This window comes from Balaenoptera ricei, chromosome 9, assembly GCF_028023285.1.
Source record: "Balaenoptera ricei isolate mBalRic1 chromosome 9, mBalRic1.hap2, whole genome shotgun sequence".
Classification (NCBI taxonomy): domain Eukaryota; kingdom Metazoa; phylum Chordata; class Mammalia; order Artiodactyla; family Balaenopteridae; genus Balaenoptera; species Balaenoptera ricei.
In genome coordinates, this window is record NC_082647.1 from 65,255,316 (window position 1) to 65,270,630 (window position 15,315).

General features: G+C 35.4%; 1 protein-coding gene across 6 annotated transcripts in view; it reads left to right on the forward strand.

Moving 5' to 3' along the window:
* The window catches only part of PHF14 (PHD finger protein 14), a 201,520-nt gene that overhangs the window by 12,894 nt on the left and 173,311 nt on the right, over positions 1-15,315 (forward strand). For all 6 annotated transcript variants that reach the window (XR_009505068.1, XM_059933933.1, XM_059933934.1 and 3 more), the window contains exon 4: positions 2,608-2,752. Coding sequence is in view for 5 of the 6 variants with exons in the window: in XM_059933933.1 (XP_059789916.1) it covers positions 2,608-2,752 (145 nt within the window). In the remaining variant the exon portion in view is untranslated. The remainder of the gene's footprint in view (positions 1-2,607; positions 2,753-15,315) is intronic.

Genomic DNA, 15,315 nt, shown 5'->3' on the forward strand with positions numbered 1-15,315 from the left:
GTGCCCCATTTAATCTTAATAATTACCATTAGAGTCCATTTAATTATTCCATAATATTAAAGTTATATCCTAGATGTGCCATTCAAAACCCATTTTCCCAAATTCTATTTTTATGGAAAAATCATATTTTCAAATGATGTATTTTGTGGTAAAAACTTAAGCTTAAATATTTTCTCCGGAAACTTGAAAAATGATATGTCTTCCGAAATATGCTATTAAAAATTGATACTAAATTGACTTTTGTATTCTGATCAGAGGTGCGCTTCAACCCATGTTTGATCTATTGAAGACAACCTAGATAACTTTTTAAGAGGATGTATTGTTTAGATTTTCCCATTGAAACATTGTCAGCAATTTGGTTAGGGTAATACTGTAGGACTCTAGTTATCTCCATTTCTATCTCTTTGTATTTAATGTCTAGTAAGAGTCTCAAATGATGGAGATCAGAGGGTCAAAATTGCCAGTTAATTTTGTTTTCTCTGCCTCTAAATGATAATATGTGTAGAGAGAAAATGGAATAGAGATAATTTAGACATTTACTGTTTTTCTGAGCAAAATGGCCAAATGGGAAAATAATGGAATAGAACTATCTGTTGATGCTAGTTTTTCTGATCCATAGACATTTACTTGTTTCCCACATGGGTAAACCTCTTTTTTCAAGGGCTGATTAGTTTTTGTAGTTCCACCAGAGAAATATTGGCAGAGCCCATAAACATGAGTAGCCTCTCAGTCATCAAACTCTGGTTGTTTGCTAGATCTTTTTCTGGTCTGTGATTTTTTTTAACCTAGATGTGGTATTTTAAGAAAAAAATTTTTTGGACTTACCATGGGAAAATATTTAAAGTACCAGTGTTCATTGAGGCTTATAACCTTTCTTTTGGGGTTCCAAGGAAGATTCCCCAGTGTAATAAATGGTCAACTCATGTTTCTCTTTTTGGACCACCTACAAAGAAGTACAGAGGAAAGGAGAATGGGAATGAACATTTATTGAGTACCTAGTATGTCTCAGGAACATTCTTGCCATACATTATCTTGTTAAGTCTCACAACAACCTGATGAGGTAGGTATTATTTTTATCATCCCATTTTACAGATTAGAAAACTACAGCTTCGAGGTTCAACAGCTATTAAGTGAGAGCTGAGAATGAAACCCAAGAACATTTGACTTTAAGGCAAATGCTGTTACATTTGAAGCATTGCTAATGGGATGAAAATCTGGGCAGATTTTTGTTTTGCTCAGAAGTACTGTACTAAAGTACTTTAAAACATGAGTTTTCTTTTTAGGAAGTTTTAATCTTTATTTGCTAGCGATGTCCAAAGCCCCAAACTATTGATACTTTGGTTTTATAACAAAAAGGAGCAAAATATAAAATTTTAAAATGCTAGAATTCTCAAGAGAAATGATGCCTTCTTGTTAACTTTCGCATTCTTTTTTGATTTGTTTTTTAGATCAGCTGCAAGTTTAGATTTATTACACAGAAAATATATTGAAAGCATGTTATTGTGACAGTCAAGTGTCTTTCAGATGTTATTTACAAATTGCTATTGAAATGACTCTAAATGTTACTTTTGGATATTGGTCAGTTTAAAAGAATACAGAAATATAAAAATGTTAATATGAAACAATATAGTTAATGTGTGATATGGAACTAATTTATTTTGTTTCTGAATATGGTTAGGTTCTTAAATGAAAATATATAGACTCAAGTGCCATCTTTTATTATATGTAATGCTGAGCCCAGTGTGTTAAATATGACAAGAATCATCATCATGTTAATTTGTCATTTAAAGTTTAAATTCATAATGCCGAAGGTTTAAATTAAATGGAGCACACTCTTCCCTTTATTTTTTTATATTCATTAATACATCTTCCTTTCTCCTTTTATGTTACAATTAACTAGGTATCTTTATTACCAGTTTTCACTAGATATTTCTTGACATAAACCTAATCGAGTACTCTGACTCTTCTAGCAATCAGTCAATCTGGATTCTTTTTTAGATGGTTTTCTGTACCTGTATACACAGATTTCCTATGCAGGCTTTCATGGATCTGTCATCCAGTGGTTTGATGACCCTGGAAATTCTGGATTCCCCAGCACTAAAGGAGTATAGTCTGTAATATGCCATCACATACATATTTGCTTATACGTTATCTTGATTTTTTTTACTGTTTAATATGTGTGTGTCTTGTCTCCCCAAGATAGGATTATAAGCTTCCTAAGTGTAGGAAACGTGTCTTATACTTTTAAAACCCATATATAGGATTAGTAATTCCTTGTGGGTTAATTTTTCCTTTCTTGTAGTTTCAGGGGTCAGATATAGATCCAGAATGGGAAAGCAGATGAAGGGTTGTTGGTTATAAGCTTGGTTTTATATTTCCTAGAGGAGAGAGAATATGGGACTTGCAGAGAAGTGAAAAATTAGGGAGAGGGTGCTTAGAGGGTCTTTGGACAAAGAGATTCACTTCTCAAACATAGCATACTTTGAAATTACTAAAATAATGGAGTATGCAGCATAATTTTGGAAATGCCTAAAATGATTTAAGGTGCAAATTTTATTTATTAAAATTACCTTTTAAATATGTGATTTTCTGATATTTTAATATTAGGACTCGCTGATTCTTGAGAAGAGTCAAAACTGGAGTTCTCAAAAAATGGACCATATTCTGATTTGCTGTGTTTGTCTTGGAGATAATAGTGAGGATGCTGATGAAATAATTCAGTGTGACAACTGTGGCATTACAGTCCATGAAGGTAATTTTGCTTTGTTTTGTTTCCTTTTAGAAATGGCTGGTTGACACTGCATTTATATAAGTAATATCAGCTATTTTACATATGTACTATACTAAGGTTTTCCTGTAATATTTTATGATATTTGAACTGAAATAAGACATACTGAATTTTCAAAGTATAATGGGTGTTATTTTTCAGATTATGTTCATTTAAAATGTGTTTAAAAATAATTAAAATAGATTATTACTGTATGGAAATCAGTATTTCTTTGAAGGTCATTGTTATGATATTTTCCTTCATGGCATTATTTCTAGTTTTTAACTGAAATTTAGATATAGGAAAACGTCTAGTATGTTAGTCTAGTAGAATGTATTATTTAAAAAGTTATTGTTGGGCTTCCCTGGTGGCGCAGTGGTTGAGAATCTGCCTGCCAATGCAGGGGACACGGGTTCGAGCCCTGGTCTGGGAAGATCCCACATGCCGCGGAGCAACTAGGCCCGTGAGCCACAACTACTGAGCCTGCGCGTCTGGAGCCTGTGCTCCGCAACAAGAGAGGCCACGATAGTGAGAGACCCGCGCACCGCGATGAAGAGTGGCCCCCGCTTGCCGCAACTAGAGAAAGCCCTCGCACAGAAACGAAGACCCAACACAGCCAAAAATAAATAAATTAATTAATAATTAAAAAAAAAAAAGTTATTGTTGAAGTCTAGTGGTATTATAGTTTCTTCTTTAATAGTTACACTTTTTAATTTTGAACTTGAAAGGAGAATTTGTAGAGTTCATCTTTTAAAATCTGAATATGTTGAAATATGTTGAACATATTTTTATATGTAATTACATATTACATATAATGTGTTGTAATATGTTGAAAATGTTTTTCCTGATTATGAATTTTGAACCTTTTTTTAATGTAATTTTTTGTTGTACTTTATTTAAATTTTTTTATTTTGACATAATTTCTGACTTATAGAAAAGTTATAAGAGTAATAGAAAGAATTTCCGTATACTTGGCACTCAGATTTCCAAGATGGTGACATTTTGCTATATTTGTTTTATCTTCTCTCATATAAGTTTTTCCTCACCTCTCTGAGGGTAAATCGTAGACAAAATGTTCAGCTCTACCCCTAATACCTCAATGTATATTTCTTAAGAACAAAGAACAAGGGCATTCTCTTACACAATCACATAATTATCAAAGTCAGGAAATCAGCATTGATAGAATACCATAATCTACTGATTATATTCACATTTTGCCAATCATCCCAATAATGTTGATTCTAGCAAAATAAAATCCAGGATTATGAATTGCATTCAGTTGTCATGTCTGTGTAGGTTCCTTTAATCTAGAACATATTTTGAGTCTTTTGTGTTTCATGCCATTGGCATTTTTGAAGAATACAGGCCAGTTCTTTTATAGAATGTCCTCAATATTGGGGTTTTCTTATGTTTTCTCATGATTAGTTTCAGGTTATGTGCTTTTGGCAGGAGTGCCACAGAAGTTATGTTGTGCTCTCAATGTATTATATTAGGAAGCATCCATGTATGTTTATTTGTCCAGTAACTGATGATGTTATTTTGATCACTTGGTTGAGAGGGTGTTTCTCTGTGGTAAATTTATTCTTTTTTCCTATCAGTTAATTTTTTCTTATCAGGGCCATGACTACTGCAAAACAGTGTTTCTGTGGCCCTTTCTTACTGGCCTTTCTGGTATTATAGCCCTCCTCCCAAATACTTCTGGGCATCTGCTGGACTCGTGAGACCTGTGGGGCCTGTGCTTCTTTAACCAGTCCTCTTACCTTCATGTGAAGCTCCCCTCCCTTGCTCTAAGACTCACTGTGGGAATGTCTCCTATTACTGTTATTCATTCATTTTTTTTTTTTCAGTAATGTTTGTTTAGTACCTTCTGTGTGCTAGGCATTCTGTTGGTTTTAGGCATGTAAAATAAACAATATAGACATTGCTGACCTCATGGAGCTTAAAGTATAGTAAGAGAGACAGGAATGAAAACATAAAACAATAAATATGTATCAGGTGGTGGTCTGGACTATGGAGAAAAATAAATCAGGAAAAGGAATATTGGGAGTGCTACGAATGGGGGTGGTTTAGTGGGTAGGTGGAAGTTTGTATGTATAAAAGCTTACACAGAAAATCCTCTCTGTTAAGGTGATATTTGAGCAGTGACCTGAAGGATGTGAGTGAGCAAACCATGTGAATATTTGGGGAAAGAGCACTCCAGAATGAGGGAGTAGTGAGTAAAGATGTTGAAGTGGAAACGTGTTCGGGGTGTTTGTATAATGACATGAAGGTTAGTGTGGCTAGAACTGAGTGAGTGAGCTAATTAGTGGTAGAGGCAGAGATGGGGGCAAGCCAGATGAGGCCTTGGAAGTCATAGATTTCAGATTTTACTGTGATGGATCTGGGAAGACCGACATGAGTTTTGAGCAGAGGATTAATAGGATTTGATTTATGTTTTGGAAGGATCACTCTGACTGCTGGGTTGAGAGTAGACTGAAGTGGGTCTAAAGTGGGAATCAGGGAGACCATTTAGGAGACCATAGCAATGATCCAAGAGAGGAATAGGTTTTGAGGTGGAGAGTAAAAGTTTGATTTTAAATTTTTAGAGTTTAGGTAAGATATAGGGGCTGGCAAGATAAATTTGGGACTCATCAGTCTGCAGATGTTATTTAAAACTGTGAGCCTGGATGTGCTATCTAGGGAGTAGTAAAGTGGTCCTAGCACATCAGAGGAGATGGGGAACACATTGCCAGTGAGATAGAAGAACCTTAAGTAGTGACCTGGAGGTTAAGTAAGGAAGATGTGTCAAAAGAGAAGGTAGCTCTCAAATACTGTTTTTAGAGTAAGATGAAAACCTGTCTTGTGGGAAATTACTCTAATGCAACCATAGACCCCCCAGTACACTACCAGGCAAGCCATCCCAAAGAGTATGGGAAAAAAAGGGTTACAAACAAAATGTTTATATTACATGGTTTATTAAATAAATGTAAAATACATAAAAGCAAGGGGAAAGATACGGAATTAGTTAACAGACTATGTACTATCATTTCTGCCATATTCTGTTGTTCACACAGAACAACGCTAGTCAAATGTAGGACGGGACATTCCAAGAATGTTAATACTGTGGGCCATCTTAGAGGCTGCCTACCACAGATGCAGAGATTATATGGCATGTTAGTGTGCTGATGGAAGTGACCAGTGGAAAGAAAAAGTTGGCAATTGATGATGTAAGGAGAGAAAGTGGAACAGTTGGTGGAGCAAGGGCTTTGAGTACAAGGCTAGAGAGGTTGGGGTCCAGTACCAAGTGGAGAGATTTAATAGATAAAGGTAGCCATAGTAACTGGAGGGAAAACAGAATATGTGGATACAGATGTAGGTGGGTTGTTAGATGTGGTGGTCAGAGCATGTGGAAGTTATTTTTTGAATGCTTCTTATTTTTTCAGTGAAATAGGAACAGTCATTAGCAGAGTAGAGGTGGGGAGGTGTTGGAGATTTGAGGAGTGAGAGGTTGATGTAAAATAGTTATTTGGGGGAAAAACACAATACATAATATTGTGTGGGTGTGTATACATACATACATGTTTTCACACGTATATATTATGTGTATATATCATTACCAGATAGCAATAAGGGACCACTTTAGATTAGTAATGAATATAAATTGAGACCAGTCAACATGATTGTATGTATGCATTTTTTTTTTCCTCCAGGAGTGGTTCAGATTTCTTGGAGGAGTTACAGAGTAGTTGAACATCAAAAGCAGCAGCTGTGCTGCCATTATTGTATTGATCACCACTGATGGTCACAAGTATGTTACCATTGCTTGTATTCATGACTGTCATTGCTGATGTGTGATGCAGGCATGACCAGTACTATTAGTGTTGTTGACTTTTCATCATGCTGAGGGCACTATCTCTACTTCATAGGTCATAGGTTTGACCATGGATGTGATTTTTAAGGCTAGCACAATGGTTTTAAGAAATTGAATTGATTGCTAACATTTAAAAACTGGGAGATTTTATTTTACACATTCTGGAATTCGTTCTCTTGAAGTTCTGACAGCAGTAGGTTTTCACTCTCTTATGGCAACAATCCTCTGGAGCTGAATAGGGCTGCCTCCTGCTGGTGAAGCCTACAATCTTCAGTTTACCACTGTCTTCTCTCAGATCCCTTGCTCATTTTTGATAGTTGCCTGGTCCCTAGAAGTGTATGACTGTATAGTTCCTCATCTACTTTGAGGGTGATGTGTCTTGCTGCTGGTAGGCAGGCTGCTACGGCCATGCGGTCTCAATGTCCCACAGCTATGATAGTAAAGCAACTGTTTTATTGTACTATAGGTCCTTTATTTTGGACTCAGGCCTGAGTCTCCTGGGGACTAGTACCATGTACAAATCAGAATGAACCCTCCCCTCTGACCTCTTGTCTTATTTATTTATTTATTGAAGTATAGTGGATTTATAATATTATATTAATTTAAGATGTATGAAGTAGTGATTCAGTATTTTTATAGATTTTACTCCATTTAAAGTTATTACAAAATAATGGCTGTATTTCCATGTGCTGTACAATGTATCCTTGTTATTTATTTCATACATAGTAGTTTGTATCTTTTAATCTCCTACCCTTATCTTGCCCCTCCTCCCTTCCCTCTTCCCACTGGTAACCGCTAGTTTGTTTTCTATATATTGAGTCTGTTTCTGTTTTGTTACATACGTTTGCTGTTTTATTTTTTTAGATTCCACATATAAGTGATAACATAGGTATTTGTCCTTTTCTGGCTGACTTATTCGCCTAAGCATAATATTTACTCTCTAGGTCCATCCACATTGTTGCAAATGGCAGAATTTCATTCTTTTTAATGGCTGAGTAATATTCAATTGTGTATACCAGATCTGCTTTATCCATTCATCTGTTGATGTACACTTAGGTTGCTTCCATATCTTGGCTATTGTAAATAATGCTGCTATGAACATTGGGGTGCATGTATCTTTTCGAATTAGTGTTTCTGTTTTCTTTGCATATATACCCGGCAGTGGAATTGCTGGATCATATGGTAGTTCTATTTTTAGTTTTTTAAGGAACATCCATACTGTTTTCCATAGTGGCTGCACCAATTTACAATCCCACCAACAGTGTACGAGGGTTCCCTTTTCTCTGTATCCTCACCAACCTTGTCTTTGTCTTTGATTTAGTCTTGTACCTCTTGGATTCTTAGTATCAATAGATTCTTGTTTAAATGAATGTAGATTTCTGGAAGGACACCCCATTAGTTCTCCTGCTGTGTCTAGAGCTATTAAAAGTTCATAATGATATTTGTGCTTCAGATGAATAGTCTCAATAATGGCAAATCTACTTTCTTTCTAAGGAAGCTTTGATTTTTTAGAAACAGCCAAAAAGTCTTTCTGAGTCAAGGCAGACAAAGAAGATTATCAAACTGAGTGGTAATTTCATTTAGGTCAAAAGCAAGTTGTGTCTATAAAGTCATGTAGCATTTTTTCTTGTGTTTTTCATTTAAATGGCTCTGATGGCATTTGAGCATTTGCTAATGATTGCTCGTTTTTCTCCCAAGACTAACTCGTTAGAATAGAGGAACTATTTTTATTATGGCAGAAGGAAGAAGGGAAGACACGGAAAGGGAAATTAATACTCCTGAGTGTGATGCTTTGTAGGCTTTTTGAGAGCAAGCTAATATGTGGAAAAAATAAATAAGGAAAACAATAAATACAGAAACTGAATAGTTTCTCTGTTCAGAAACTGAATCTTTATGTTGTAGTATAATTGCTTTGTTGGGAGTATTGTTAATTCTGTGAACTTCAGATACGTTCAAACTTAAAGATGCAAATTGTAAATCAAAGTAAAAAATAAATCTTGAGTTTTTTCTTTTATTGTTACTACTTTCTTCCTTTAGTATAAATAATTTTCCCCTTCTTTCATTAATTTTGAGGTTTCTGTTGTATGATTGTGATTATATAATTCTTTCTCACTTTCTTAGTAGCTTTTCTTTCTTTTCTTAGTAGTAGTATTAGAGCTAATATCTTGAAAGATTCCTACTTTTGGAGATTTTAAATGATCTGTTTTGGTTTAAGGGAGAAATGTTTAAAGGAGAAATTAAACATCAATGTATATTTTTATAAATCTAATGAATTAAAGTTATGATTAATATAGTGTTCTAATAAAATTGTTATTCCCTGTTTGTCAGTAAACATACCAAATATGGTATTTGGTATCCTTTTTAATGTAATTTCCTGTAGGTCATTTTTATCTGATTACTAGTCCAAAAGATTCCTTACTAAATATCACTATTTGTTTGAGAAGGGGTTGTTTTGATATGGATATACTCCTGACTTTTCCATTTAAGTTTTTTTAGTAGCATTTGGATGGCATCATTAAGAAATTGTGTTGATTAGTAGATCTGTGAAGACTTTTTCATCTTCCACTAGCTTTATAACAATCTTGTCTACTAAATAGAAAAAGAAAAAAACCCACATCAAACCCTGCTTAATAATCTTTGGTTACATGGTTGAATTTCTCTTTTGAGGAAAAGTAACAATAATCCTCAATACAGTAATGTGCAGCCTGATCAGCATATATACATCCTGGAGCCGATTTGGGTCAAGTCTTACTGACACTGTTATGCACTGTTGCCGCCCCATATTAATTGAAACCTGGGTTGAAAAAATAAGTAATGATGTGTGACCTGGTCCAAATAATGTAGATTTTTTTGTTTTTTGTCTTTTTTCTAGGTGGACCATGTTCTTACTCCTTTTTAGCTTTTAATTTTGTCTTCCTTCTCTAAAACAGGGTCAGCAGCCTCTCAGAAGTAAAGTTTCAATCCTTCAGTTGTTTATCCAAATAGGAGCTTTTATCACTACTTTATTATAGTTTTTAAAAATATTTATTTATTTATTTATTTATTTATTTATTTATTACTTATCTCCATGATATCATCTTATTTTTTATTTTATTTTATTTTTAAAACATCTTTATTGGAGTATAATTGCTTTACAATGGTGTGTTAGTTTCTGCTTTATAACAAAATAAATCAGTTATACATATACATATGTCCCCATATCTCTTTCCTCTTGCATCTCTCTCCCTCCCGCCTTCCCTAACCCACCCCTCTAGGTGGTCACAAAGCACTGAGCTGATCTCCCTGTGCTATGTGACTGCTTCCCACTAGCTGTCAGTTTTACATTTGGTAGTGTATATATGTCCATGCCACTCTCTCACTTTGTCCCAGCTTACCCTTCCCCCTCCCTGTGTCCTCAAGTCCATTCTCTAGTAGGTCTGTGTCTTTATTCCTGTCCTGCCCCAAGGTTCTACATGACCCTTTTTTTTTTTTTTTTTTTTTAGATTCCATATATATGTGTTAGCATACGGTATTTGTTTTTCTCTTTCTGACTTACTTCACTCTGTATGACAGACTGTAGGTCCATCCACCTCACTACAAATGACTCAATTTCGTTTCTTTTTATGGCTGAGTAATATTCCATTGTACGAATATGCCCCATCTTCTTTATCCATTCATCTGTCAATGGACACTTAGGTTGCTTCCATGTCCTGGCTATTGTAAGTAGTGCTGCAATGAACATTGTGGTACATGACTCTTTTTGAATTATGGTTTTCTCAGGGTATATGCCCAGTAGTGGGATTGTTGGGTTGTATGGTAGTTCTACTTTTAGTTTTTTAAGGAATCCCCATCGTGTTCTCCATAGTGGCTGTATCAATTTACATTCCCACCAACAGTGCAAGAGGGTTCCTTTTTCTCCACACCCTCTCCAGCATTTATTGTTTGTAGATTTTTTGATGATGACCATTCTGACTGTTGTGAGGTGATATCTCATTGTAGTTTTGATTTGCATTTCTCTAATGATTACTGATGTTGAGCATTCTTTCATGTGTTTGTTGGCAATCTCTATATCTTTGGAGAAATGTCTGTTTAGGTCTTCTTTCCATTTTTGGATTGGGTTGTTTGTTTTTTTGATATTGAGCTGCATGAGCTGCTTGTAAATTTTGGAGATTAATTCTTTGTCAGTTGCTTCATTTGCAAATATTTTCTCCCATTGTGAGGGTTGTCTTTTCATCTTGTTTATGGTTTCCTTTGCTGTGCAAAAGCTTTTTAAGTTTCATTAGGTCCCATTTGTTTATTTTTGTTTTTATTTCCATTTCTCTAGGAGGTGGGTCAAAAAGGATCTTGCTGTGATTTATGTCATAGAGTGTTCTGCCTATGTTTTCCTCTAAGAGTTTGATAGTGTCTGGCCTTACATTTAGGTCTCTAATCCATTTTGAGTTTATTTTTGTGTATGGTGTTAGGGAGTGTTCTAATTTCATTCTTTTACATGTAGCTGTCCAGTTTTCCCAGCAGCACTTATAGAAGAGACTGTCTTTTCTCCACTGTATATTCTTGCCTCCTTTATCAAAAATAAGGTGACCATGTGTGCCTTGGTTTATCTCTGGGCTTTCTATTCTGTTCCATTGATCTATATTTCTGTTTTTGTGCTGGTACCATACTGTCTTGATTACTGTAGCTTTGTAGTACAGTCTGAAGTCAGGGAGCCTGATTCCTCCAGCACTGTTTTTCTTTCTCAAGATTGCTCTGGCTATTTGGGGTCTTTTGTGTTTCCATACAGATTGTGAAATTTTTTGTTCTAGTTCTGTGTAAAATGCCAGTGGTAGTTTGATAGGCATTGCATTGAATCTGTAGATTGCTTTGGATAGTATAGTCATTTTCACAATGTTGATTCTTCCAATCCAAGAACATGGTATATCTCTCCATCTGTTTGTATCATCTTTCATTTCTTTCATCAGTGTCTTATAATTTTCTGCATACAGGTCTTTTGTCTCCTTAGGTAGATTTATTCCTAGATATTTTATTCTTTTTGTTGCAGTGGTAAATGGGAGTGTTTCCTTAATTTCACTTTCAGATTTTTCATCATTAGTGTATAGGAATGCAAGAGATTTCTGTGCATTATTTTTGTATCCTCCTACTGTACCAAATTCATTGATTAGCTTTAGTAGTTTTCTGGTAGCATCTTTAGGATTCTCTATGTATAGTTTCATGTCATCTGCAAACAGTGACAGCTTCACTTCTCCTTTTCCGATTTGGATTCCTTTTATTTCTTTTTGTTCTCTGATTGCTGTGGCTAAAACTTCCAAAACCATGTTGAATAATAGTGGTGAGAGTGGACAGCCTTGTCTTGTTCCTGATCTTAGTGGAAATAGTTTCAGTTTTTCACCATTGAGGACGATATTGGCTCTGGGTTTATCATATATGGCCTTTATTATGTTGAGGTAAGTTCCCTCTATGCCTACTTTCTGGAGGGTTTTTATCATAAATGGGTGTTGAATTTTGTTGAAAGCTTTTTCTGCATCTATTGAGATGATCAGATGGTTTTTCTCCTTCAATTTGTTAATATGGTGTATCACATTGAGTGATTTGTGAGTATTGAAGAATCCTTGCATTCCTGGGATAAACCCCACTTGACCATGCTGTATGATCCTTTTAATGTGCTGTTAGTTTCTGTTTGCTAGTATTTTGTTGAGGATTTTTGCATCTACGTTCATCAGTGATATTGGCCTGTAGTTTTCTTTGTGACATCTTTGTCTGGTTTTGGTATCAGGGTGATGGTGGCCTCATAGAATGAGTTTAGGAGTGTTCCTCCTTCCGCTATATTTTGGAAGAGTTTGAGAAGGATAGGTGTTAGCTCTTCTCTAAATGTTTGATAGAATTCACCCGTGAAGCCATCTGGTCCTGGGCTTTTATTTGTTGGAAGATTTTTTTTTTTTAAAGAAATTTTATCTCCTGCGGCTTTTGTTAAGAAGCCCAGGATCTCTCTCTCTTTTTTTTTTTTTATACAGAGAGGTGTCACAGGAGCTAGTTAGAGTAGCAAGTATTAAATTTATTTATTTATTTATTTATGGCTGTGTTGGGTCTTCGTTTCTGTGTGAGGGCTTTCTCTAGCTGTGGCAAGTGGGGGCCACTCTTCATCGCGGCGCGCAGGCCTCTCACTATCACGGCCTCTCTCGTTGCGGAGCACAGGCTCCAGACGCGCAGGCTCCGTAACTGTGGCTCATGGGCCCAGTTGCTCCGCGGCATGTGGGATCTTCCCAGACCAGGGCTCGAACCCGTATCCCCTGCATTGGCAGGCAGACTCTCAACCACGGCGCCACCAGGGAAGCCCTGTTGGAAGATTTTTAATCACAGTTCAATTTCAGTGCTTGTGATTGGTCTGTTTATATTTTCTATTTCTTCCACGTTCAGTCTCAGAAGGATGGGGATTTTCTAATTCTATCATTCCTTCTACATTTATCAGGCAGCATTTATTTTCTAGAGGAGTTCTCCCCTTTTATCCTTTTCAGTATTACTGTGGTCTCACACATTATTATCTATAACCTGATTACTCTTTCTGATGCTTAAATTGTCCAAATTTGACCAGTGAAGAGCCCCTTTCGTCAGGCTCTTACTTACACGCACATGTGCACATACACATATGCATATTTGCACAGTCCCTGCCCTGAAATAAGTGCATAAATAAGATAAATTCCATGGTATTTTCCTCCCCTATAACTCACTCTATTTCACTCATCTCTTTATTTCTCTCACTCATCTCTTAATCTTGAGATTCTTTTCATATGCATACATAGGGATATTTTATTATTTTTTAATGGTATGTAGTTAGCTATAGAATGGTTCAACCATAATGTATTTACTTTTTTTGTTTGTAGTTTTTCGCTTATATATAGTGCTAACAAATATGTCATATATATTCATGTAATAATTTCTGTGGGATAGATTCCTAGAATGAATCAAAAGATAAGTGCATTTAAACTTTTAACAAACTTTGCCAGATTGCCCTTCGAAAAGACTGTATTTATTTGTATGCTTACCAACAGTGTACAAACTACTTGATAACTCTGCAACACTGCATATTAATAAATTAAAAAAAATATTTTAGAGACTATCTCAAAATATGTGTTCACTTTATTTGTATTGAAGTTTGTTATCTGTGGCTATTTTCTTTTTTTTTTTTTTTTTTTTCTGTTACTTTCTTTATATTTCTCTTGTCATTTCTTGTCTTTTTCTCATTGACTTCTTGGAATTTTTTTTTTAATGTTAATCCTTTGTTAGCTATATGTGTTACAAATAGTTTTCATCCTTGTGAATACTTTTTCCACCCTGTTCTGTACCTTTTAACTTTGTAGTATTTTTCACTGTTTAGAATGTTCATTTTTATACACAAATGTAGATATTTCTCTGATACTTTTAAAGTTCCAAAATGAATTTTTATCTAAAATTAATGAATTTAGAAGATGTGAAATTTTCTAAGGCATAATAGGAAACTAGTGTTGCTAGGTTTTATGTTTTTGGTTTTGGTTTTTAATCAGGTGCCTAAGTGACAGACTTCCATATTGTAAGTCGGCCATGCAACTTTTCCTTAAACATTTCATGGTTAAACATGAACTTATTAAATGTTTTATTTTAGAGAAAACTAACTGTCCTTCATAATATATTGCATGAATAGTAAATAAAATTTGGGAACTATAGAACAGAGAGAGGATAAAACATTTCTAACAGTCCTAATATCCAGACAACCATAGTTAGTGCTTTTGTGTATTTCCTTTATCATTTCTTTTTCTTTTTTCCCTTTTTTAAAAAAATATAGTTATGCTTAAGTAATTATAATTTAGGTAAGTTTTTTTTTAAATTAATTAATTAATTAATTTTATTTTTGGCTGTGTTGTGCGCGGGCTTTCTCTAGTTGCGGCGAGCGGGAGCTACTCTTCATTGCAGTGCGCGGGCTTCTCACTGCGGTGTCTTCCCTTGTTGCAGAGCACGGGCTCTAGGCGCGCGGGCTTCAGTAGTTGCGGCACTCAGTCTCTGTAGTTGTGGCTCTTGGGCTCTAGAGCACAGGCTCAGTAGTTGTGGCTCCCGGGCTTAGTTGCTCTGCGTCATAATGGGATCTTCCCGGACCAGGGTTTGAACCCGTGTCCCCTGCATTGGCAGGCGGATTCTTAACCACTGCGCCACCAGGGAAGTCCTAGGTAAGATTTTAAGTTGAGATTTTGCTAAAAGATAGTTTTCCAGATGTGCTTATTAAATGTATAACTGTCTATTTTTCAGAGTACTTATTTCATCTAAATGTAGATGAATCTCTTTTCTTTTTGGATTGCAACTTGTCACTTAGTATAAGCACCTTTGTGACAAGATCTTGTAACTGACTTGTAATAGTAGGGTACCCCTGACTGTGATGTCAGTTATCCTGATGTATTGATTGCACTGTGTCTGAAGAAAAATGTCACCTACATGTCATAGTACATGACAGAGCATTAGGTAGCACACTTGCCAGCAATGCATTAAATAAGGTCTACTAAGATGTTTTCCCCCATTTGTTTATTTTTCAGTCTGTTAGCCTAGCCCTAGACTATTTTTATTTCTTAGCATATGCAAAAATATATTCTTATGAGTGTTTACTGAGTAGTAAAGTATGTTCAAGTTATAACCATTTGGACTTTATATGTGAGCAAGCACTTTCTCTCTTTTATGCTTTAGGATATATTTGTGACAGGTA